At 45.0% G+C, this 25,309-nt stretch overlaps 1 protein-coding gene across 2 annotated transcripts in view; it reads right to left on the bottom strand.

The window, feature by feature from the left end:
* Positions 1-25,309, bottom strand: part of LOC126193123 (dihydroxyacetone phosphate acyltransferase) — a 114,668-nt gene that overhangs the window by 27,933 nt on the left and 61,426 nt on the right. The window contains exons 11-13 of one of the 2 annotated variants that reach the window (XM_049932661.1): positions 20,978-21,142; positions 20,320-20,489; positions 20,173-20,234 (exon numbers count right to left, since the gene is read on the bottom strand). In XM_049932661.1, coding sequence (XP_049788618.1) covers positions 20,173-20,234; positions 20,320-20,489; positions 20,978-21,142 — 397 coding nt within the window. The remainder of the gene's footprint in view (positions 1-20,172; positions 20,235-20,319; positions 20,490-20,977; positions 21,143-25,309) is intronic. The other variant, XM_049932662.1, reaches the window with a different exon arrangement.

Below are 25,309 nucleotides of genomic sequence, written 5' to 3'. Positions count from 1 at the left end.
GTGTTCCAGATCTAAACACAATTAAAATATACTTGATATAACCATATTTGACTGTTGGCAGTGACAAGGATGAAACTACTCTTTATCAGAGTACTTTACAACATGAGTTTGACAATAACAATAGGTAATAAAGCGTTATGAAGATGGAGTTGTTATGATAAGTTGAGACATGAAAGAAATATTGGAGTTATTTCTTATAGATAAATCCTGTATGACCTCAACTATCATTGAGCATCAAAAGAACGATCAAAATAAAACAGTTTCACCTTCTGTCCACTAAAGTAAGGCAACTGGATGTCTTATGTATCTTCCATTGTGAATAAGTCCGCTTGAGCTGTGGAAAAATGAACTACTGGTTATTTGAATCCAGAGAAATGCATATTCTAGTACCTGAAATATTTGTGAATTTTCAGTGATGCTCATTTTGCCACTGACAACCACCATTGTGTCAAAGTATTTTGAAGTGGCAATATAAATCAGTTGCAGGTGGTTGTAGCCACTTCGACTGACATAATAATTTCAACTTGTGAAGGATGCAAGTAATTAATTTGGTTACAATGCTTACTATCTGAATTACCTGAAAAGCCAGAAGAGGCTCGACACGGCAGACTGAGTGGTACAAGATTAGCAGGAAACCTTGAATTTCATTAGTTGTCAAAACATGCACAGGTCCAAAATTTCCACAAGCATGCAGGAAGTCTTGTAATAAAAGGACACTTGGATAAAGATTTAGAGTTATCTGAGTTCTATTTCCATGTTATTCTGAAATATCCACTTATTTTATAAAAACTCTTTGTAATTTAATTATGTTCCGTTTCCTTGCATCCACAATCCTCCAGTAGTGTATTTTAGTACGACATGTGCCAAATGGGGCATTATTAAATTAATTTATTTATGATCTTATTTTTGGCTGTTGTGCCATTTTCAAGTAACAGCTCATCAAGAAGGGCACCAATGCATACTCCAACTGTTGAGAGGAGAGTATCCTCGTGTCAAGCATATTTACATCATATGCATAAGAAAACAGGATTCCTCATGTATACCAAAGGCAATATCAATGGTGCACACACAGTGATAAATAACAGTGCAGTATTTACTTGAATTCAGTAGAGATTACTATGTAACACCAGGATGGTGACTTTGTTCCACTGAAGATTTGCCTGAAATTTCCAGGTTTTTCAAATTCTAAATTCCAAATCAACCTACAACAATTTTTGCTGTATATGAAAGCAACTTTACTAGTTTTCACTGCCTCAAATGGTACTATGTTTTTTTTTTTTTTTTTTTTTTTTTTTTTTTTTTTCCAAAGACTTAGTTTCATTAACAACTCTGTAAATTATAAGATCTTGGTGTCCCTTCAAATTTCTTTATCACTTGTGTTCATCACCATTCCAAGTCACTGCGCAATAATCTCAACCGCATGAGTAACACACCACAGCTGTTGCTTCTGGAATGTAATATTGACAGCCTTTATAGAAATAGTGCATAATGTTTCATAGCTCTTCATCTACATCTAAACTCTGCAAACTACTGTGAAGTGCATGGCAGAGGTATGTCCTATTCTATCAGTTATTAGGGATTATTCCCATTCCATTCACATATGAAGTGACTATTAGAATATTATCCTCATGATCCCTATGTGAGTGATATGTAGGGGGGTTGTAGTATATTCCTAGAGTCATAATTTAAAGCTGGCTCTTGGAACTTCATTAACAGACTTTCTGTGGTGTCACCGCTAGACACCACACTTGCTAGGTGGTAGCTTAAATCGGCCGCGGTCCATTAGTACATGTTGGACCCGCGTGTCGCCACTGTGTGATCGTAGACCGAGCGCCACCACACGGCAGGTCTCGAGAGACGTACGAGAACTCGCCCAGTTGTACGACGACGTTGCTAGCGACTATACTGACGAAGCCTTTGCTCTCATTTGCCAAGAGACAGTTAGAATAGCCTTCAGCTAAGTTAATGGCTACGACTTAGCAAGGTGTCAATTGTATCAGTGCATGTATCTTACGAGTATCATTTGTATAGTCAAGAGAGATGTACCAAAGGAAGTATTAAAAGTTAAGTATATACCAAAGCTACGTATTTTCTTTATAGCAGTCATAACTTATCCTGTTCCAGACTTGACGCCAGTCGGCGTGTGTGTACGCGTGCCTTTCAGCTTCCTCCTCAGTGTGGCGTGACTAGCTTGTTACGCCACAACACTTTCTCAGGACAGTTTATGTCTATCTTCAATAGTCTTCGTATCTCTGTCACACTCTCCCATGGATCAAACAAACCTGTGACCATTCACACTGCTCTTCTCTATACATGTTCAATATCTCCTGTTAGTCCTACTTGGTACAGATCCCACACACTTGAGAAATATTCTAGAACCAATCTTCTTTATAGACTGATTGCACTTCCCCAATATTTTACCAATAAACAAAAGTCTACCGCCAGCCTTATCCACAACTGAGCCTATGTGTGAACATTCCACTTCATATCCCTACAAAGTGTGACACCCAGGTATTTGTATGTGCTAACCAATTCCAACAGTAACTCATTGATATTATAGTGATAGGATACTCAGTTTTTCGTTTTGTGAAGTGCACAATTTTAAATTTCCAAACATTTAAAGCAAGCTGCCAATCGTTGCACCACTTTGACATCTTATCAAAATCTGACTGAATATTTATGCAGTATCATTACTGATAACTGCATCATCTGCAAAAAGCCTATGGTTACTTTAATATCAATCAAAATATCCACGGGTGTACTGCCGGTCTACAGTGTCCAACGGGCACAATATTTCGGTGATCATACATGTCGCCATCATCAGGTGAACTGACGGACTGAGCTCCTGTGAACGTGCCGGCACGGAGATCCGTACGCTGTGGCTGCTAGAGGGAACTGGGTTCGGTCGTGGCGGCGGCCGATTTAAATACCCTCCGCCCGAGGCGCACTCCCAACCGCCGTCCGCGCCATGGTCGTGCGGTGGAACAGATTGCGACGGCATCTGAGATGACGATGGTGTGATGGCTCTGTCCGCCGTGGTCGTCACAACTATACATTTGCTCGATTTACTCTTGATTAACCCAGTCGCAGGTTCCCAAGCCTTGCTAAGATTATAGCCACAGTCACGGTTTATGAGGTCGTCAATGGTGCGAATTTCGATGGCCTCTCTAACAACGCAGTCCCAGTATCTCGATGTCTGTACCAGAATCCTCGTGTGTTCATACTCCATAGTGTGATTTTCCGACAAACAATGTTCAGTGACTGCCGACTTGCTCGGATACATCAGTCGTGTGAGCCTCTGGTGTTCACGGCCTCGATCCTCGATGGTACGCATTGTCTGACCAATATACGACTTGCCACATTGACGTCGAGATACTGGGACAGCATTGTTAGAGAGGCCATCGAAATTCGCACCATTGACAACCTCATAAACCGTGACTGTGGCTATAATCTTAGCAAGGCTTGGGAACCAGCGATTGGGTTAATCAAGAGTAAATCGAGCAAACGTATAGTTGTGACGACCACGGCAGACAGTGCCATCACACCGGTGTCATCTCAGATGCAGTCGCAATCTGTTCCATCGCGTGACCGTGGTGCGGGGCGCGGACGGTGGTTGGGAGTGCGCCGCGGGCGGAGGGTATTTAAATCGGCCGCTGCCGCGACCAAACCCAGTTCCTTCTGAGCAGCCATAGTGTACAGATCTCCATGCCGGCACGTTCACAGGAGCTCAGTCCGTCAGTTCACCTGATGATGGTGACGTGTATCATCGCTGAAATATTGTGCCCGTTGGACACTGCAGACCGGCAGTACACCCGTGGATATTTTGATTATCAAATACGCCGGGAGAAACTCAAGAATCACACTATTAATATTGTCTGCCACGTCATTAATATACAACGTAAACAGTAAGGGTCCCAATACACTTACCTGGGTTACATCAGAAGTTACTTCTACATCCAAAATATATCACCCTCCCTACCGAAAAGTCCTCAATCCAATCACAAATTTCACTTGATACCCCATATGATCATACTTTTTACAATAAGCTTATGTGTGGTAATGAGTCAAATGCTTTTCGGAAATCAAGAAGTATTGCATTTATCTGACTGCCCTGATCCAAAAATAAGGCTTTCCGTATGTCATTTGAGTGTGACTTAGATTTCACATGATCGATGTTTTCGAAACCCGTGCTAGTTGGCACTTAAGAGGTCATTCTGTTCAAGATACCTCATTATGTCTCAGCTCAGAATATGTTTTAAAATTCTAGAACAAATTGATGTCAAGGTTGTTGGATGGTAGCTTTTATGATCCTTCTTTCAGACGGATGTGACCTGTGGGTTTTTTTTTTTTTTTCCCAAGAACCGCGCACACTTTTTTGTTCGAGGAATCTATGATGGATTATAGTTGGAAGAGATGCTAACTGAGTTGAAAATTCAGTATAGAATCTGACAGGGATTCCATTGGACCTTGGGGCTTTGTTCAATTTTAACAATCTCAGCTGTTTCTCAACACCATTGACACTAATATTGATTTCATTCATCTTTTCAGAGAATTAAATTAGGACAATTCTCCTGTGTTTTCCTTTGTAAAGGAACATTTGAAAATTGAGTTCAGCATTTCAGCTTTTGTTTTGCTATCTCAATTTCAGTTCCTGTCTCATTTGCTGGGGACTGGACACTAACTTTGATGCCACTAACAGCCTTTAAATATGACAAGAATTTCTCTGGGTTTTGTGAAATATCATTTAACAATATTCTGATATGGTAGTCATTGAAGGCATCATGTATTGCTCTCTTGACAGCCAAAAATATTTCAGTCAGCATATCTCTGTCTATAACCTTACACTTCGTTTTACACATGCTGTGTAGTAACTTCAGTTTCTTTAGAAGTTACTTTACAGTGTCTGCATACTATGGAGGTTCCCTCCCATTATGAACTGTTCTACTGAGTGCATATCTATCCAGTAGTGCATGGTCAACTATTCTTTTAAACTTGAACCAGAGTTCCTATAACGCTCCTGCCCTGTGATGAAAGTTTCTAGTTCATCCTTGAGACGATACAACTGATTTTTTAAATCTAGTTTACTGAACTACATCTTTCTGCTTGTTTGAGTTGTCCTTTGTACTTTGGCAATCATTGTTGCTACAACCGTATCATGGTCACTCATACCAGTTTCGATGTGTATATCCTCAAAGAGATCAGGCATATTTGTTGCTATTAGATCCTTATGTTTCCATTATGAGTGGGGTTCCTAACTATCTGCTCTAGATAGTTTTCATAGAAGGCATTTAGTAGTTTCACAGGATGTCTTATCACACCCAGTTAATTGTTGTGACTAAAGTCTCCATTGACGATTATAGTATGATTGGGGAACTTACATACAAGTGAACTTAGGTTTTCTATAAAGTTTTTGTTTGCATCAGAGATGCAATAGAAGGATCCAATTATCATTTTATGCCCACCCCTGGTACTGAGTCTTGCCCAAACAATCTCACATGCGGTTTCAATTTCCATATTGATGGATTTGAGTTTCTTATCTCCTGTGACAAATACTCTACCTCCATTTCCCATTAGCCTATCCTTTCGATATACACTTAAAATTTCCCTAAAATCTCTCTGCTATAAATGTAACAATATTATGAATAGGAAGTTGCACTCACCATATAGCGGTGATGCTGAGTCACAGGAACAGGAACAACAAAAAGGCGGTCACAAATAAGGGCTTTCGGCCAGTAAGGCCTTCGTCAAAAGTAGACAATACACACACACGACTGCAGTCTCAGGTAACTGTAAGCAGCAGCACCAGTGCATGATGGGAGCGGTGACTGGGTGGGAGTAAGGAGGAGGCTGGGGCAGGGAGGTGGAATGATAGTAAGGTAGAGGTGGTAGACAGAGCAGTGCTGCTGGGAAGCATGCAGGGACAAGATGGAGAGAGGGTAGGGCAGTTATGTGCAGTGGGAGGTTAGACGGAGGGCACGGGAGAGGTGGTGGGGGGGGGGGGGGGGTGGACAAGGAGAGAAATAAAAAGACTGGGTGCAATGGTGGAATGAGGGCATGAGGGCTGTGTAGTGCTGGAATGGGAACAGGGAAGGGGCTGGAGGTTTCAACCAGATTTCTGTACCTATTATTATGTGAGCTTCACAGCTTTTCAGGAGCACTTCAAACTCTGGCACTTTGTTGCAAATGCTTCGGCAGGTAACAGTTAGGATTTTAATACTCTCATCTGTGGAGGCATGTCTTCAGATCTTATACTGATACTTCTAGGTGTCCTACAGCTATCATTACCTGAACTGGATGGAGAGTCGACTAATTTAAAAGACCCCTGTGTGCACCCCACACACAGTCAGCTACCTGATTAGCAGCCTCTGATATGTAGTGCACCTAGCTTGTCACAGAATCTTTGAAGTCTCTGGTTCAGTCTTTCCCCTTGACTCAGAACCATAGGGCCACAATCAGTTCTGGGGACAATTCTGTGAATTGTGAGCTTTGTTGAAACTCTGTGTGCAATGCTGGTTCTAAACATTCTCTGCCAGTTGCTGGAATGACCCAAAAAATACCTTGGAGCCAAGACGACAAACATCATTTGTTCCAAAGTGCACCACAATCTGCAGTTGGTTGCACCCTGTTCCCTCAATGGCTGCTGGAATAGCCTCTTCAACATGTTGAATGAGACCTCCAGGCATACACACTGAATGCACCTGGTGTCCCTTCCTGTCACTTGCTGCCATCTCCTTAAAGAGTATGATCATTTGCCGTATATTTGAACTGCGAATGATTAATAGACCCTACCCTTGTGTGTTTGCTCCCTCTTCACGCCAGACAAAACAAGTTCCCCCAAAACAGGAGAAGTAAGTCCCATTGGTTTGATTTCAGTTTCAGTGCAACTTGTTGGTTAGGAGGATTGCCACAACACCCTGAGTCTTACATGGTCCCCATTCAACCTGTACAGGACACACAGATCTACTATCGATACGCTTCTCGCAGTCAAGTGGACGAATAATGAAAGATTGTGTAGCTTCAACGAAGGAGACAGGATTCACAGGAGAGGATAGTACTTGAGGTAGATTTGGTACCAGTATCAAAGGTACACAACTTTCGAGAGCTCTTCCAAGACACCAATTCACAGAAGCTGCCAATCATTTGACAGTAGTCATGCCAATTTCCAATGAACTTGTTCGAGAACAGTGTTCACTCTGGGACTGCTTTTGGCTGGTGCAATGTATTACAGGGCAGTGAACAAGTAACTTTAAATTAAGTCTGCTTATTACCTTTTAATCTCTTGAGCTTGGAAGTTGCTAATTCCTTATACAAATTGAAGTAAATACACAAAACAAGATTTCTATTGAGGCAATACAAAAACCTGTGATATAAATTACTAGTTTCCTAAAAGAGTTTGAGGTTGTAGTTGGTAGCAAATTTGAAAATGAAGTTAATTCACAATAAATGTCAATAATAAATAGGGCTACTCCTCTTTAAGGAGAAACTATATGTAACACAATACATTTTAATATCTGATACAGTAATTAAATCACAAACTCCAGTTTTCTACAGATTACTTGTAGATCATGCAAAGGATAATGGTAGCTTCCAAAAATTCTCAAAAATGCATGTTTATTTGTGTTGATATACAGTGAAATTCAAGGGTGATGTATTACTCTACAAATGGCTGTTTCCAAATCATAATCTCAGAGCACTTTGTAACAAAATTACTCAGAATTTTTATTTACATTACAATTCAACTCCCCTTGGAGTCTCTCAGAATTCCTTCAAAATTTTTGGTCACTAGATCCTCTGAATTCCTCCAAAATTTTTGTACGCTAGATCAACTGCCATGTCTGGATTTAATTTTAAGAGCTGGGACTGAGAGCGTGGTCGGAATGCAAAAAACGTTGGATTATAAGAGGAACACTTTTATTGACTCGTAACATCACAATATAGTACAGTGAAACTTCAATTTTCAACTGGAAATACTGTCTGAAATATTGTTCCATGCTGAAGCAGTAACAAAATTAAAAGAAAACATCGATACACTAAAAAATCTTATACAAAAGTGTACTGTAGTGTTTGTACTCTAAAATATGTCTGTGTTGTATAGTAAGATATTGGTGCTGTGAGTGAAAGTTGTATGACTCCCCACAATAGGTCAGGTGTGCACTACACAGAGAAAGCAGCTATCCGGATAGCAGAGTACTTATGGAGTGCACATGAAGCTTTTTTAGGCTATGCAGTAGTTTTAGGTACCATGATGAACACTCACCAGTCAATATGCAGCAAGGGAAGTCGGACCACATTCTGAATAAACATGCATATGTTGTCAAAATTTTATCAGTAAATAGTCAAAGTATTTGTAACAAATTCCTGAATCTACTGCCCTCCAGGAAAATTCTCATGCTCAAATTATTCTCAGGACTGAGAGCTGGCTGAAACCTGAAGTGGGAAGCTCTGAGATATTTCACAAATCATGGAATATATATCAGAAATGCAGGTTAGAGGCCATAGGAGTGGGAATGTTCATTGCAGTTGGCAAAAATATTGTTTCTGTTGAGTTTGAAGTTGAGTGTGACAGTAGAGTTATCTGGTGACATAACAGGTAGGCGATAAGTTAATTGTTGGACATTTTCACCAGCCACCAAAATCCACTGACAGTTCCAGAATAATTCAAAGAAAGTCTACAGTCAGTAGCATGTAAATGCCCAGATTATGCAATACTATTTGGAGGAGGCTGTAACCTATCAAGTATAGACTGGGATGTCTTTGGATTCATTGCAGAGAGACACCTATGCAAAGTACTTTTGGACACTTTTCATGAAGACTGTTCTGAGCAGTTAGTTTGGCAGTCCAGGCGCAATGGAAATATCTTAGACCTTGTAGCCACAAATAGGCCAGACCTTATCAACAACATAAGTATAGAAATGGGGTTAGCACTCATGATGTCATTATAGCAGCTATGGTTATGAAAGCTAATAAATCAATTAAGAACAGTATGAGAATGTTTCTGATAGAAAGAGCAGATAAGCAGTTACTAGCATCTCACTTACACAGTGAATTGACATCACTTAGTTCCAGTAAGGTAGACACAGAGAAATTAGGTCAAAGTTTAAGCAGATTGTAAATCATAGTCCTGAGAAGTATGTGCCTAGTAAAGTGGATTAAGGACAGGAAAGACCTACCAAGGTTTAATAACAAGATTCAGAAAATGCTGTGGAAGTGGAGGTTATTGCACTCTCAGTTGAAAAGAGAAAGAGCAAATGACGACAAGCAAAGGTCAATTGAGACCTGTGCGTCTGTAGAAAGATCTATGCGTAAAGCATAGAACCACTGCCACCACCATCCCTTAGCAAAAGATCTGGAAAAGAAGCAGAGGAAATTCTGCTTCTATGTAAAATCCCTAAGTGGTTCTAAGGCTTCCATCCTGTCACTTGTTGACTAATCTGGAGTGGCAGTTGAAGAAAGCAAAACAAAAGCCAAAGTTTTAAATTTCCCATTCAAAAAATCATTCACACAAGAGAATCACACAAACATACTGTTGTTCAACAATCAAACAGACTCTTGTGTGGAAGACATAGCAATAAGCACCCCTGGCATAGAGAAACACCTGATAAAATTGGAAACAAATAAGTCACCATGTCCGGATAGAATCCCAATTTGATTTTACAGAACGTACTCTACAGCACTGGCCCCTGACTTAGCTCGCATTTATTGTGAATCTCTTGCCCAGCAGAATTCCTGAACATATTCTCAGTTCGAATCTAATAAATTTTCTTGAGACCAAGAAGCTTAATGTCCACAAATGAGCATAGGTTTAGAAAGTATTGCTCATGCAAAACTCGGTTTTCTCTTCTCTCACAAGATATACTGTGAACTATGGATGAAGGGCAGACAGACAGATTCCATATTTCTAGACTTCCGGAAAGCATTTGACACGGTGTCCCATTGCATGCTGTTAAAGAAGGTTCGAGCATATAGAATATGTTCACAGATATGTGAGTGGTTTGCAGACTTTTTAAGTTATAGAACCCAGGACTGTTGTCATTCTCTATACATGTAAATGATTTGGCGGGCAGAGTGGGTAGCAATCTGTGATTGTTTGCTGATGATGCTGTGGTTTATAGTAAGGTGTTGAAATTGAGTGACTTTAGGAGGATACTAGATAGACAAAAATTCTAGTTGGTGTGATGTTCTAAATGTAGAAAAATGTAAGTTAATGGGGGTGAGTAGGAAAAACAAAGCCATAATGTTCCGATACAACATTAGTAGTGTCCTGCTTGACACTGTCACGTCATTTAAATATCTGGGCATAACATTGCAAAGTGATATGAAATGGAACAGACATCTGAGGATTGTGGTAGGGAAGATGGATAATTGACTTCAGTTTATCAGGAGAATTCTAAGAAAAAGTGGTTCATCTGTAAAGAAGACCACATATAGGATGTTACTGCAACTCATTCTTGACAACTGCTCAAGTGATTGGAATCCATACCAGGTCAGATTAAAGGAAGACATCAAAGCAATTCAGAGGCAGGCTGCTAGATTTGTTTCTGGTAGATTCGAACAACACGCAAGTGTTATGGAGATGCTTCGGGAACTCAAATGGGAATCCCTGTAGAGAAGGCAACATTATTTTCCAGGAACGCTGTTGTGAAAATTTAGGGAACTGACATTTGAAGCTGATTGTAGAATGATTCTGCTGCCTCCAACAGATATTGTGCATACAGACCACAAAGATAAGATACGAGTAATTAGGGCTCTTACGGAGGCATATAGACAGTCATTTTTCCCTTGCTCTTTTTGTGAGTGGAACAGGAAAGGAAATGACTAGTACTGGTATGGGGGTACCCTCTGCCATGCACCACGTGGTGGATTGCAGAGTATCTATGTAGATGTATATGTATATGTATATGTAAGTCAGCTGTACATACCTTATTACAGTATTGCAGTGCCACAGAACTGATTTACAATTAACTGTTAAAACATGAGATCACACAGTAAAAAAATGTTCTGTTCTCAAGGAGGACGAGAAAATCTGTATTGAGATTATGCCCAGCAGCTAACCACCTTGATTTTTCCGTTATGTACTGCCATTATCTATCCACAAAATGTCTTTTTGGGTAGACACAAAACTTTGTTCTATGTATTAAAAGGCTATATGAAATGCATTTTCTCCGTTTACATGGTGTACATAAAGTCCGGGAACACTTTCAATTATTTATTGCACAAGAACCAAACATTGTACAAATGTCAGAGATATGTCATTTTGAAGAGAAACTCTGAAAGTTTTTTTTTCCCCCATGTATACTGCCATAGCGTAGTTTGGTAATTTGCCGATAGTCAGCGCTAGTCACAAACGTGGCAAGTTCAGGTGCGGAGTGAGCTTTGTGTGTGTTGTAGAACACTTGTTTTTGAAAGTGTTCCCGGACTTTATGTACATCCTGTACGTGTGCTACTTGAGCTGCAGGTTCATTGTCTTTGTAAGAAGCCAACAACAAGGGAATCCATTTACCACTGGCACAACAAATTCGTTACAATGAGTTGCTAGTGCCCAGCAAAGGGAAGCAGACTTCTCAGCGTTAGTGAAGTGAATGTGGAGCACGTACGAGAGACATTCATAAGGAGTCCAAAGAAACTGGTGCATCATGTATCACGTGAACTCAAAATGGCTCCAATGACTCTCCGTTCATCTTTCAGCAGGATGGGCTCCACCCAGTTTTCATCGTGAAGTTCGTGGGTACCTGAACACGGAGCTGCTGCATCCATGGATCGGCCGTGCTACAGAAGGGGCCTGCTGTTTCATGAAATGGCCTCCCTGATCACCAGATCTCACTCCGTGTGACTTTTTTCGATGGGGACACATTAAAGATCTGATGTATGTACTGCCTCTACCATTTGATGTAACAGAGCTCTGGGGGGAGAATATGGGAAGCAACTGCCACAGTCAACGATGCCATGCTGGGACAGGTATGGCAAGAATTCAATTACTGTATTGACGTCTGCTGGGTCACTCATGGTTAGCATATCGAATGTTTGTAAAAAAACTTTCAGAGTTTCTTTTCAAAATGCAATATGTATTGACATCTGTACAGTGTTTAGTTCTTGTGTAACAAATACTTGAAAGTGTTCCCGGACTTTATGTACATCCTGTACATGATCTACTTGAGCTGCAGGTACATTGTCTTTGTTGCCCATCATCACGTTTCTCATTCTATCAGTTCCTTCACTTACAACATCAACGATTTGATCATCAGTTAATTCTTCTTCTATTGTGCGGTCAATGTCAGCCACACTGATCCACTTACTCTTGTCACTGGGCTCAGTGTACGTTTGTAAGGTTTACAAATGCCTCAAAACTGCTGAAGTGTCTGAATCTTCACTTTCATCACTTGTTGCGTGGTCTGTTTCATCTTGATTCCAGTCACTTGTTTGTTTTGAGGTCTCATCTTTAGTCTCATTCATTTCTGGCCACAGTTTGTATCAAGAATTTTCAAGAATTTATGCAGACATTTCATCCCAAACTTTGGCAATTGTATAAATAACATTTTTTACATTTATTGGTTTCATTAGTTGAAGCAAGCTGTTACCTTCTTGTGTCCTCTCCAAAACTGATCAGTGTATTTTCGACAATATCGCTTCAGCCACTCAATGAGCTCCTGGTCCGTGGGCTGGATTAGACATGTTATGTCGGGAGGAAGAAATACAGCTTTTATTTCACCTTTTGAAGTTCTTCTTCAGATGAATGAGATGTCGCATTGTCAAGTACCAATATGGCATGTTTAGAGAGTTTTCCCCCCTCTTAGGTATTTTGAACGGCAGCGACTAATTGGTCATGAAACCATTTGTTAAAGAGATTGGATTCCCACAAACATTGGCCATCTTCTGACTGCCATTAGCAGTACTACAGACAACAACAGTAATTCTATCTTTGGCAAGTTTTGTACCTGTTACAGACTGACTCTGCATTGCAAAAATTCCTGTACAGAGCATTTTGTAGTTCAAGAGATTGATCAATGTTATATGCCTGATCAGGCATCAGGTCAAGCTTTTTGACTAAGCTTTCAAATTTCAGAATAAATTCGTTGGCAGCTGTTTCATCAGCACACTGCTTCTCACCCAAAATAATTACATTTTGAATGCTGTGTCTTTTTTTCACTCACTGTGAACTTTCCATTTTCACATAATTTTTCATACAAAATCAGTGTTTTTTTTTTTAATGACTGGTCCATTCAATAGAGTTCCTTTTCTCCTGTCCTGCTCAAACCACACACACAAAACAATGTCTTTCACATCATCAATTGTCATTGTATGGCTTTCAAGAGTTTTCAACGAAAATAATCAATTATTGGTAACATAAAGTAAATGGATAGATAAAAAATCTACTCACCTAGGGGCAGTAGGGGAACACACACACAAAAGGCTTTAACTTTTACAAGTTTTTGGAGCCAGTGGCTCCTTCTTCTGGCAGAAGAATTGAAAGGGAAGCAAGATGGGTGAAGGAAAAGGACTGCAGAGCTTTAGGGAAAGAGGTACAGTTCAGAAAAGTCACCCAGAACCCTGGGTCAGGTGAGACTTACCACACGGGATGAGAAGGAAAGACTGATTCTTTCCTTCTCATCCTGTCCGGTGAGTCTCACTTGACCTGGTTTCTGTGTGACTTTTCTGAACCATACCCCTCTCCCTGAACCTCCTCAGCCCTTTTGCTTCAACCCTCTTCCTTCCCCTTGAACTCTTCTGCTAGGAGGAGGAGGAGGAGGAGGAGGAGTGCACACACGCAGTCGCGCACGCATGCGAGGCCCCCCCCCCCCCCCCACACACACACACAAAGGCTACTGTCTACAGCTGCTTGAGTCCGTGTCTGACATGAGCAGCAATACGGGGTGGGAGGTGGAAGTAAGGAGGTGGCAACAGATGAGAAGAGGGGAAGATACAGGGTAGGGTTGGAGGACGATGTGGTGTTGCAGTGGGGACAAGCAGGCACCTGGTGGAGATAGGATAGGGCTGCTAGGTGCAGAGTTGGGAGGCTGTGCTGGGGGGTGGGCAGAAAAGGGGAGAGAGATGTAGAGAAGGGGGAAAGACTATACTCTGATAGATATTAGTTTGTGACTGACAGATTGCAGTGGTGGGCAACAGAGTTGCCAGCGTACAGCCATTCAAGCTTCAAGAGGTGCTGAACATACCTACAAAACAGGCAGCACACAAGCACATTGCATTTCAGAAAGGATTGGATAATGGCTGGCCCCTAGCACAGGACTCACTGAAATCTAAATTACAAAGTAATTTTCATCAGAGTACTATAGGTACACTGGTGGAATAGAAGGTGCACATAGGACTGGAGTGAGAGGATGGAAGGTGGTAGAGGGCAGAAACCAGCAAAGGCTGAAGCCAAGGGGGTTATAAGAATGAAGGATATGTTGCGGGGAGAATTCCCACTTGCAAATTCAGGAAAGCTGGTGTTGGTAGGAAGGATACTGATGGCACATGCTGTGGAGCACTCATTAAAATGAAGCAAATTGTATTGGACAGCACATTCAGCAACTGGATGGTCCAGCTGTCTCTTGGGCAATCTGGCAGAGGCCATTCATATGGACGGACAGCTTGTTAGTTATCATGCCCACAAAGAAAGCAACATAGTGGTTGCAACTTAGTTTGTAGATAACACAGCCACTTTCACAGGTAGCTCTGCCTTTGATGGGATGGGAGATGCCTGTGACAGGACTGGAGTAAGTGGTAGTGGACAAATGTACAGGATAGTTCGTACATCTAGGTCTGTTGCAGAGGTATTAGTAATGAGGGAAGGAGTTGGGAGCAGGGGTGGAGTAGGGATGGGCAGGTATATTGTACTGGTTCGGTGTGCGGCAGAATACTACTGTGAGAGGGGTGGTGAGGGTAGTGCGTAGGATATTCCTCATTTCAGGGCACGAAGAGAGGTAATTGAAACCCTGGCACAGAATGTGATTCAATTGCTCCTGCACTGGGTGGTACTGAGTGATGAGAGGAGTGCTCCTTTGTGACCAGACAGTGGGCATGTGGGAAATGGTAAGTGACTGGAGAGACAAGGGGCAGGATAATTTCGGTCTGCAAAGGCCTCAGTGAAATCTTACGCAACCTGGGACAGGAACAACTGAATTACATTTTCCATTCTACTGCCTCTCATCATGCCCTGAAATGATGAATATCTTATCCACTATCCTCCCTACCTCTCCCATGGTGGTATTCTGCCACCCACCAAACCTACACAATATCTTTGTCCATCCCTACTCTGTCCCTGCTCCCAGTCCCTTGGTTCAGGGCTCGTATCCCTAAAAACTGACCTAGATGCAAAATATTATTAAAACAAAGGCTTTTTCGTTGCAGCGGACTCTTCTCAAGAAATTTCGATCATCAACTTTCTCCTCTGAATGCGAGAATATTTTGTTGATGCCAGCCTAGATCACCGTATAGAAATGATCACCGTAATAAAATAAGGGAAATCGGAGCTCGCACCAAAAGATTCAGGTGTTCATTTTCTCTGTGCACTGTACAAGATTGGAATAATAGAGAATTATTGAGAAGATGGCTTGACGAATTCTCTGCCAGGCACTTAAACATAAGTTGTGGAGTATCCACGTAGATGTACATGTAGACGTAGATGGACACCTGTCCCACACATCCTCCAACTACCATCTAATGCGGCCTTGTCACAGGCATCTCCTATCCCATCAACGGCAGCGCTACCTGTGAAAGCGACCAAGTAATCTACAAACTAAGCTGCAACCATTGTGCTACTTCCTAAGTCAGCATGACAACAATGTCTGTCCATATGAATGGCCACCAACAAACTGGCCAAGTGACAGCTGGATCACACAGATGATGAACATGCTGCCCGACAAGATGTGCTTCCTAAAGTGACTGCTTCACAGCCTGCACCATCTCAATCCTTCCTACCAACATCAACTTTTCTAAATTGCACAGATGCGAACTCTCCCTACAACATATCCTTCGTTCTCCTAATACCCGTGGCCTCAGTCTTTGCTAGTCACTGTCCGATCACCCTTCCCCTTTCCTGCTCCCACTTCAGTCCAACACAAGCCTTCTATTCCATCAGCGCACCTACTACTAGGTGTTTCCCCTTGTCTCTCTCTCTCTCTCTCTCTCTCTCCCTCTCCCTTCCCCCTCTCCCTTCCCCCTCTCCCAGCACAGCCTGCTGATTCTGCACCTAGCTACTCTACCCTGTCCCCACCACATCCCTGCTCACTCACACTGCAGCACTTTATCTTCCTCACACCTACACTGCTGTCCCTCCCACTTCCCACCCCATGCCGACACCTTACCCTCACTACCTGAACATTGTTGCCCTACTCAGATACAGGTGCAGCCTGCAGTTGGGCCCGAGTGGCCATAGCCAGTAGCAGTGTGTGTGTGTGTGTGTGTGTGTGTGTGTGTGTTCAAAAGCTAAAAGTTAAGCAACGTTTTCATCATGTCTGACTTATTTTACTAATAATTTTTCAATGAAAAATGATATTACCAAGCTGTTCATGTTCGTATTTTCAGTGACAATATCCTTTGATAATAAGCAATGTTATACATATTTCTTATTTTTTGACTTTATTCACTTTACTGGCACTGTTGCAGATAAAGTATAAAATTCACTCTGATTGATAAAATTTATAACTTGATTCACCACATATTTGGGCAACCGTCAGGAGAGTGCCAAACCTACAATCAGTGGGGCAGTTTGTGATAGGAAGCATCCATGTGATAATTGATGTGAGCAATAGGACTGTGGATTCATGCTGGCCAGGGCAGCAGTCTAACATTTTCTGTATCCAGAAAGGTCGTACAGGACCTGCAACATGCGGTTGTGCATTATCCTGCTGAAATGTAGGGTTTTGTAGGGATCGAATGAAGGGTAGAGCCACGGGTTGTAACACATGTGAAATGTAACGCCCACTGTTCAAAGTGCCATCAATGTGAACAAGAGGTAATCGAGACATGTAACCAATGGCACCCCATACCATCACGTCGGGTGATACACCAGTATGGCGATGACGAATACACGCTTCCAATGTGCATTCACCGCGATGTCACCAAACACGGAGGCGACTATCATGATGCTGTAAACAGAACCTGGATTCATCTGAAAAAATTACGTTTTACAATTTGTGCACCCAGGTTCGTTGTTGAGTACACAATCGCAGGCGCTCCTGTCTGTGATGCAGCGTCAAGGGTAACTGCAGCCATGGTCTCCGAGCTAATAGTCCATACTGCTGCAAATGTCGTCGAACTGTTCGTGCAGATGGTTGTTGTCTTGAAAACGTCCCCATCTACTGCCTCAGGGATCGAGACGTGGCTGCACGATCCGTTACAGTCATGCAGGTAAGATGCCTGTCATCTCGACTGCTAGTCATACGAGGCCATTGGGATCCAACACGGCATTACGTATTACACTTGTGAACCCACAGATTCCATATCCTGCTAACAGTCATTGGATCTCGACCAACGCGAGCAGCAATGTCGCGATACGATAAACCGCAATCGCGATAGGCTACAATCCGACCTTTATCAAAGTCGGAAATGTGGTGGTACGCATTTCTCCTCCTTACACGAGGCATCACAGCAACGTTTCACCTGGCAATGCCGGTCAACTGCTGTTTGTGTACGAGAAATCGGTTGGAAACTTTTCCCGTGTCAGTACGTTGTAGGTGTCGCCACCGGCACCAACCTTGTGTGAATGCTCTGAAAAGCTAATCATTTGCATATCACAGCATCTTCTTCCTGTCGGTTAAATTTCACGTCTGTAGCACATCATCTTCATGGTGTAGCAATTTTAATGGCCAGTAGTGTAATATCTGAATCAAGGTACTCGCTGAGTACCAAGAACAACAAATGCCAAAGAAAACTGATAATGTATCACATTCTTTGGGCCCAGAGAAAGATTCAGATGAATTTGCGGATAATGTTTAGTGGCCATTCGTTGTTCATTTCTGCTTCTGTCACAACGCGTGTTAACAGTGGTTGAACTGCTCTAGGGCTGAAGCCTCTCCTCCTTCTAGACTGTTTATGCAACTCAAAAGTACATCACGTGTTTGGAACCTATACTGTCGATAATCTGTTTACACACTGATCACTAATAGGTGCCACCACCAGCACCATCATCACTCAAAGGCAGCACGTGCAGCAGCAATGGCAGCACTGCAATCAATCAAGGGAACTGTTTGGATCTGCAGGTCACGTGTCCATCAAGTGCCCAAGGATATTTGTTGCCTGGTGTGTATTTAAGACATGGTTCAACCTCCAACAGGCACCTCTTTGCTCAGCTCCAGACCACGCATCAGCTGCATTCCACAGCGAGTTTTCTCTGCACTGCAATGCTGCTCCAGCAGCTACCAGGGATAACATTCCACACTGAGTGACCAGCAGGACTCAGCGCCAGTGTACTGGTAGTGCAACTGTGAAACATTGACTGTGTACTTGTGCTAGTATGATCACTGGACCAACACTTGCTTGCTGCCATCTGGACAGAGTAAAGGCGGTTCTACTTGTGCCAGGCTTCGTAACATGTTTAATGACCAAACATATATAACGCTCAGACCTTAATGTTTCCTTCTTGTGAAGTAGCAGATGTGTGACCAGGAGTGATCCTCTCTGCAACTGGTGCAGTAATGCAGTTGTACACAGGAGTACCTGTGTGCAATGGTTGTTTGTAATATCCACAGGTGGATTCATGTCTACACCTAAACAAGATGGCCATATTTCACACACTTTAAACATCTCATTGCAGGTGGCACAAAGAGTTTTCCATCACAACTGTAAACCATAATATCAACTTTATCTAGTAAAGTGACCCACAAAAGCCAAAATAAAATGCTTCATTGTCTACTTTGTCTACCTGATGCCTGTTCCCGCCCCCCCCCCCCCCCCCCCCCAAATGGACTGGCTATGATGTTGGGAACTTAATGACCTACCCTGCAGTCATTACTGCTGAAAATTTTTGAAGATAAATTGGAGGTCCAAGCCAGTATGCATGCCATTTGTGGATAAACCAAAAGGCGTGTAGGATTTAACAGAAACAGTACAACTGAGTAACTGAAAGTGGAAATCAAAAGAATGACTGAGTTAACATCAAACAGGGCATCCACTGGAGGTTAAATCAAAGGGACATAGTCAGAAAAGAAATGCTGCAATGACTTGGGGCCCCAAGCTCACCTCATAAGTACCCATAAATGAGTTGTGAGCCATAGAGAGAGAGGGGGAGGGAAGTAAAAGATGGGCAATGGCATCAAATCAATCAATATTTTTAAAAATGAAGTCTGTACCCATTTTCAATTTGCAAGAATAGCAGAAACTTTTGAAGAAAAATATATTTTGAGTGAGAATAAGTGCGAATAATTTTTGTACAAAAGTGTTAATACCTCTAATTTTCTATATCACTTTTCTTTATTACTTTATATGGGTGCTTGCTGCCGATGCTGAATATTATTGAAGTATGTACTTCAGTAACTGGAGAAAAAGTAAGATAAGACTGAAGGTGCCATAGTGATGTAGCTATTAGAGGCTGAGCACGGCTAGTAGAGACTGAGCACAAATTCAAATTAGGGAAGGATATGGTAGGAAATAGGCCATATTTGTTTCACAGGCATCACTCAGCATTTAATAAAACAATATAAAACTTAATCTGAATAATCAGATGAAGATGGAGATTCCACTGCCCTTCAGTAATTGGAAGCTAGCAACTGAAGTTGCATTTTCGAACAAAATCAATAAGCATGTTCCACATAACTGAGTGCAACAATGTGGACTATTATGTTGTTTATATTATTAGTCTTATGACTATGATTTTCATTTATCATTGACGTGCAACTGATAACATAAAACTATGCAAGCAGATGACTAAGAACAAAAATGAGGGATAGGTAGGTAACAGGTATACACTGCGACATGTAGAATAACAGCCATGTCCAAGCATAACAAAATCATTTACATGGTGGTAGCAATAATGAGGAGCTGTATTTAGCAGAAATCAATTTCATCTTAAATTAATGACCAAGTTTTTCCTACTACATTATAAACTGACAATTTTTAAACGATTATTTGAGACTAATTGTTGCAGAATCTACCAACTGTGATTCTAGTATTTACCTTATTAATTTAAATGTTCTATAGGTCTTTTTACACGACAGATTGATTATTGAAAGTGCTTACCTAACTCATGTATAATACTTGACAATATACTTTCATTCTTCTGATACTTTATTTCTTCGCTGCTAAAACAAATGAAAAAGAAATGTAGGTTAGTGGTTTTACAGGTGTAAACAAGGTAAGTGTTGCGTAAGCTCGGATCACACAAACCTCTTTAGTTTCGTCACTGCCTGAAGTAATACCAGTGATTTCAGTGCTGAAGCCAGCATATCTAATGAGAGAGAATAAGGGTGGCTAATTTCTCCTCTGAGTAGAAGTTCCTCCAGTTCCTTCTGAGCTTGTTGTAATAGCACTTTCTCTGTGCAGGGAACTGCAGCATGCTTGAAAACAGGAGTACATCTATTAATCACCGACAGTGACACCGTATGGTAAAGCACAACCATAGATGAAAATTTACTGTGCAGTAAAACTGAAAGTACATATTACACACCTAAGTATCCATCTGATCAAATATCACAAACATTGAATTGCCTTCCTTATTTTTTACAGGAACATTTCTTTAGCTTTTTGGCTGAAAATTTTATTGACTGTAATTGTCTGACAATTTTATCTCATGGGAATTTAACACCACTACTACTTCTAGTAAAAACACAAACCTCACAACTGAAAAGTTTACCTATCAAAATATTCACTAATTATCATTCACAGGCAAATATCTGCAACGTAGTCACACTCAGAATAAATTCTAAAACACATATATTCAGAAGTCTAAATACATCATATATTTAGAGACAGTACTGGAAAAATACTTTTCTTTTTTCAAAATAGATAGAGATAATGAAAGATTAAAAACACTCAGTGAACTAACCTTTCGCACAACATGAAAAAATACGAAATACCCTTCAAGGAAAGGTTGCAGTAAATTGCAGAAGATCTCTCTCAGTTTACGATGATTACCCAGTGCCATGTTCCCTAATGCCGATGTCTCAATAATATTCAGAAGATCTAGTTGTTTCAATGCTTCTTCAAATTCCTGAAAAACAGGCATTTAAATCATATGGTAAGGAAAGTCCTGACAGAATGTCAATAATTTAAGAGTAAGGGAGACAACTTACCGAATAGTAGAAGTATTGAGTCATCGACAGGGTGCCACCCCTCCTCCCTGGTCCCCACAAGTGCACGCTCACACACACACACACACACACACACACACACACACACACACACGTGCGTGCGTGCGTGCTTGCACAGCTACACTGTACTGCCTGAACACACAACGCCAGGCATGTAGTTCAGCAAGCAGATTGGAGTGAGGAGTTGTGTCGGGTGGGGTGAGTTGAGGGATGAAAGAGGTGGAAAGTGAAAGGGAGGGTTGGGGAAGGGTAGCTGGTGGCTCAGTGGGGGACAGCAGGTACCTGAGATAGAAACGTATTAAGGAGAGAGAACAGGTGCAACAGATAGGAATGTGGCACAAGGGACAAGAGCCACGGAGTTCATACAGTGCACAATGATGATGCTATGGAGGAGTGGATTGGGGGGTAGAGTTGACCATCCAGTGGTGCAATGTGTTGATAAGCACAACATGCTTGAGTTCAACGGCTGCATCAGCACCCATGCCAGCTGGGTCTGCCTTCAGCAACAGCTTTTCTAACCTACATAGATGAGAGTTATCTTTGCAAAACATCCTTCATTCCTGTGGACCTCCTGGCTTTAATCTTTGCTAAGTAACTGCACCCACACCCTCTACCCAAGTCTCCTCTTCCTCTGTCCTGTTACCTCCTCAGAATCCTATCCAACAAGTCATCAGCAGCTTGTGCCACACAAACTCCACCAGCTTTGGTGCCTGTGAGCTGCATTTCTATCCCACACACCTGCTGCCTGCTTCCAGATCATCAGCCACCTGTTCCCACCCCTCCTCCCACTTACCGACTATTTTCTACCTCTACCCACACACATGACAACCCCAGCCCCAGTGCAGCTGCCAGCACAATGTAGGTGCACATATGTTTGTGTACTCTAATTTATTAAAGGACTGGTCCAAAACCTAGGAAAGTTTCCATTACTTTTTTTTGTGCCTGTTGATGACTCAACACTTGTACTACTATTTTTCTTCCAGACATTTAAACCCAATTTTTGGTACTCTTTCTTTTTAGAAGTTTCACTGTTGAGTGCCCATAAAGAAAAAGAAACAAAGAAACATATGTTGAAATTATCTACACATGAGGCTATATCGCTCTAAAGTCTTAACAGATACACGTAATACTGAATATCATCATATCATCTAGAACGTTAGTCTATGGCAACTTTGTATAGAATATGTATGACCTACTTTTTACAGTAACAGTATACAGTTGTTTAAATTGTCTTTCCAATGAGCATATAAAGATAAGAGATTATTAGAAGAAGCGACTGTGCATTTTGCAACATCTGACAGTCTGTTAATGTTTTAAATAACTTTATATGAATCAAAAACGGGCCAAAATCCAATGCAAATTATTAACATGTACAGTATCAAGTATGTGGTATCATAATATAATTTTGATTCACTGTCAGTGTGCAAGAAAAGTGTGAAAACTATCTCCTGCCATATTCCTGAACACTGATAATTATTCCTGGGACAGCCTGTATATATTCAACAATGACCATACAAAACAGTAGTTAAGGATTGACCACAAAGGAAGGTTTTCATATGGTTTTTAATTTTAATATGTCTGTCACAGTGAAGAAGTACATATGTTCACACTCATGCTTGCGCATGTTTGTGTGTATGTGTGTGGGGGGGGGGGGGGGGGGGGGGCGCTAATAATTATTGACAGACTCCCTCTTTTACTGTTAGTTGCAATCTCTGTTTTTCAACAGCTTTAGGAACATGGAAGATATATTCTTGGGCTCTCACTGATGAGTTACGATTTGCTGAAAAGACACAGAGGCAGATATCTACTGGATCAAAGCAACAGGTAAAAAGTGCATATGTTTGAGAAATGACAAAGTCATCACTGAGATTCAAAATTCAGAACGGGGAGGGGACGGGGCGGGGGGGACGGGGAGGGGGGGAGAGGACGGGGCGGGGGGGAGGGGACGGGGCGGGGGGGGAGGGGACGGGGCGGGGGGACGGGGCGGGGGGGGAGAGGACGGGGCGGGGGGGGAGAGGACGGGACGGGGGGGAGAGGACGGGGCGGGGGGGAGAGGACGGGGCGGGGGGGAGAGGACGGGGCGGGGGGGAGAGGACGGGGCGGGGGGGAGAGGACGGGGCGGGGGGGAGAGGACGGGGCGGGGGGGAGAGGACGGGGCGGGGGGGAGAGGACGGGGCGGGGGGGAGAGGACGGGGCGGGGGGGAGAGGACGGGGCGGGGGGGAGAGGACGGGGCGGGGGGGAGAGGGCGGGACGGGGAAAAGAGGACGGGACGGGGAAAAGAGGACGGGACGGGGGGGAGAGGACGGGGCGGGGGGGAGAGGACGGGGCGGGGGGGAGAGGACGGGGCGGGGGGGAGAGGACGGGGCGGGGGGGAGAGGACGGGGCGGGGGGGAGAGGACGGGGCGGGGGGGAGAGGACGGGGCGGGGGGGAGAGGACGGGGCGGGGGGGAGAGGACGGGGCGGGGGGGAGGGGACGGGGCGGGGGGGAGGGGACGGGGCGGGGGGGAGGGGACGGGGCGGGGGGGAGGGGACGGGGCGGGGGGGAGGGGACGGGGCGGGGGGGAGGGGACGGGGCGGGGAGGGGACGGGGCGGGGGGGAGGGGACGGGGCGGGGGGAGGGGACGGGGCGGGGGGGGGACGGGGAGGGGGGGAGAGGACGGTGCGGGGGGGAGGGGACGGGGCGGGGGGGGAGGTAGCCGGGGGGGAGGGGACGGGGCGGGGGGGGAGAGGACGGGGCGGGGGGGAGAGGACGGGGCGGGGGGGAGAGGACGGGGCGGGGGGGAGAGGACGGGGCGGGGAGAGGACGGGGAAAAGGGGACGGGACGGGGGGGAGGGGACGGGGCGGGGGGGAGAGGACGGGGCGGGGTGGAGAGGACGGGGCGGGGTGGAGAGGACGGGGCGGGGTGGAGAGGACGGGGCGGGGTGGAGAGGACGGGGCGGGGTGGAGAGGGCGGGGCGGGGTGGAGAGGACGGGGCGGGGTGGAGAGGGCGGGGCGGGGTGGAGAGGACGGGGCGGGGTGGAGAGGACGGGGCGGGGTGGAGAGGACGGGGCGGGGGGGAGAGGACGGGGCGGGGGGGAGAGGACGGGGCGGGGGGGAGAGGACGGGGCGGGGGGGAGAGGACGGGGCGGGGGGAGAGGACGGGGCGGGGGGGAGAGGACGGGGCGGGGGGGAGAGGACGGGGCGGGGGGGAGAGGACGGGGCGGGGGGGAGAGGACGGGGCGGGGGGGAGAGGACGGGGCGGGGAGAGGACGGGGCGGGGGGGAGAGGACGGGGCGGGGAGAGGACGGGGAGGGGGAGAGGACGGGGAGGGGGAGGGGGAGAGGGGACGGGGCGGGTGAGATGGGACGGGATGGGGGGGAGGGGGAGAGACGGGGCGGGGGAGGGGGAGAGACGGGGCGGGGGAGGGGGAGAGACGGGGCGGGGGAGGGGGAGAGACGGGGCGGGGGAGAGACGGGGCGGGGCTAGGGGGAGAGACGGGGCGGGGGGAGGGGGCGAGACGGGGCGGGGGGAGGGGGCGAGACAGGGCGGGGGGAGGGGGCGAGACAGGGCGGGGGGAGGGGGAGAGACGGGGCGGGGGGAGGGGGAGAGACGGGGCGGGGGGAGGGGGAGAGACGTGGCGGGGGGAGGGGGAGAGACGTGGCGGGGGGAGGGGGAGAGACGTGGCGGGGGGAGGGGGAGAGACGTGGCGGGGGGAGGGGGAGAGACGTGGCGGGGGGAGGGGGAGAGACGTGGCGGGGGGAGGGGGAGAGACGTGGCGGGGGGAGGGGGAGAGACGTGGCGGGGGGAGGGGGAGAGACGTGGCGGGGAGAGGGGGAGAGACGTGGCGGGGGGAGGGGGAGAGACGGGGCGGGGGGAGGGGGAGAGACGGGGCGGGGGGAGGGGGAGAGACGGGGCGGGGGGAGGGGGAGAGACGGGGCGGGGGGAGGGGGAGAGACGGGGCGGGGGGAGGGGGAGAGACGGGGCGGGGGGGAGAGACGGGGCGGGGGGGAGAGACGGGGCGGGGGGAGGGGGAGAGACGGGGCGATGGGGAGAGACGGGGCGGGGGGGAGAGACGGGGCGGGGGG

The sequence above is a fragment of the Schistocerca nitens genome, chromosome 1 (assembly GCF_023898315.1).
Source record: "Schistocerca nitens isolate TAMUIC-IGC-003100 chromosome 1, iqSchNite1.1, whole genome shotgun sequence".
NCBI lineage: Eukaryota > Metazoa > Arthropoda > Insecta > Orthoptera > Acrididae > Schistocerca > Schistocerca nitens.
This window is presented reverse-complemented; position numbering and strand designations above follow the sequence as displayed.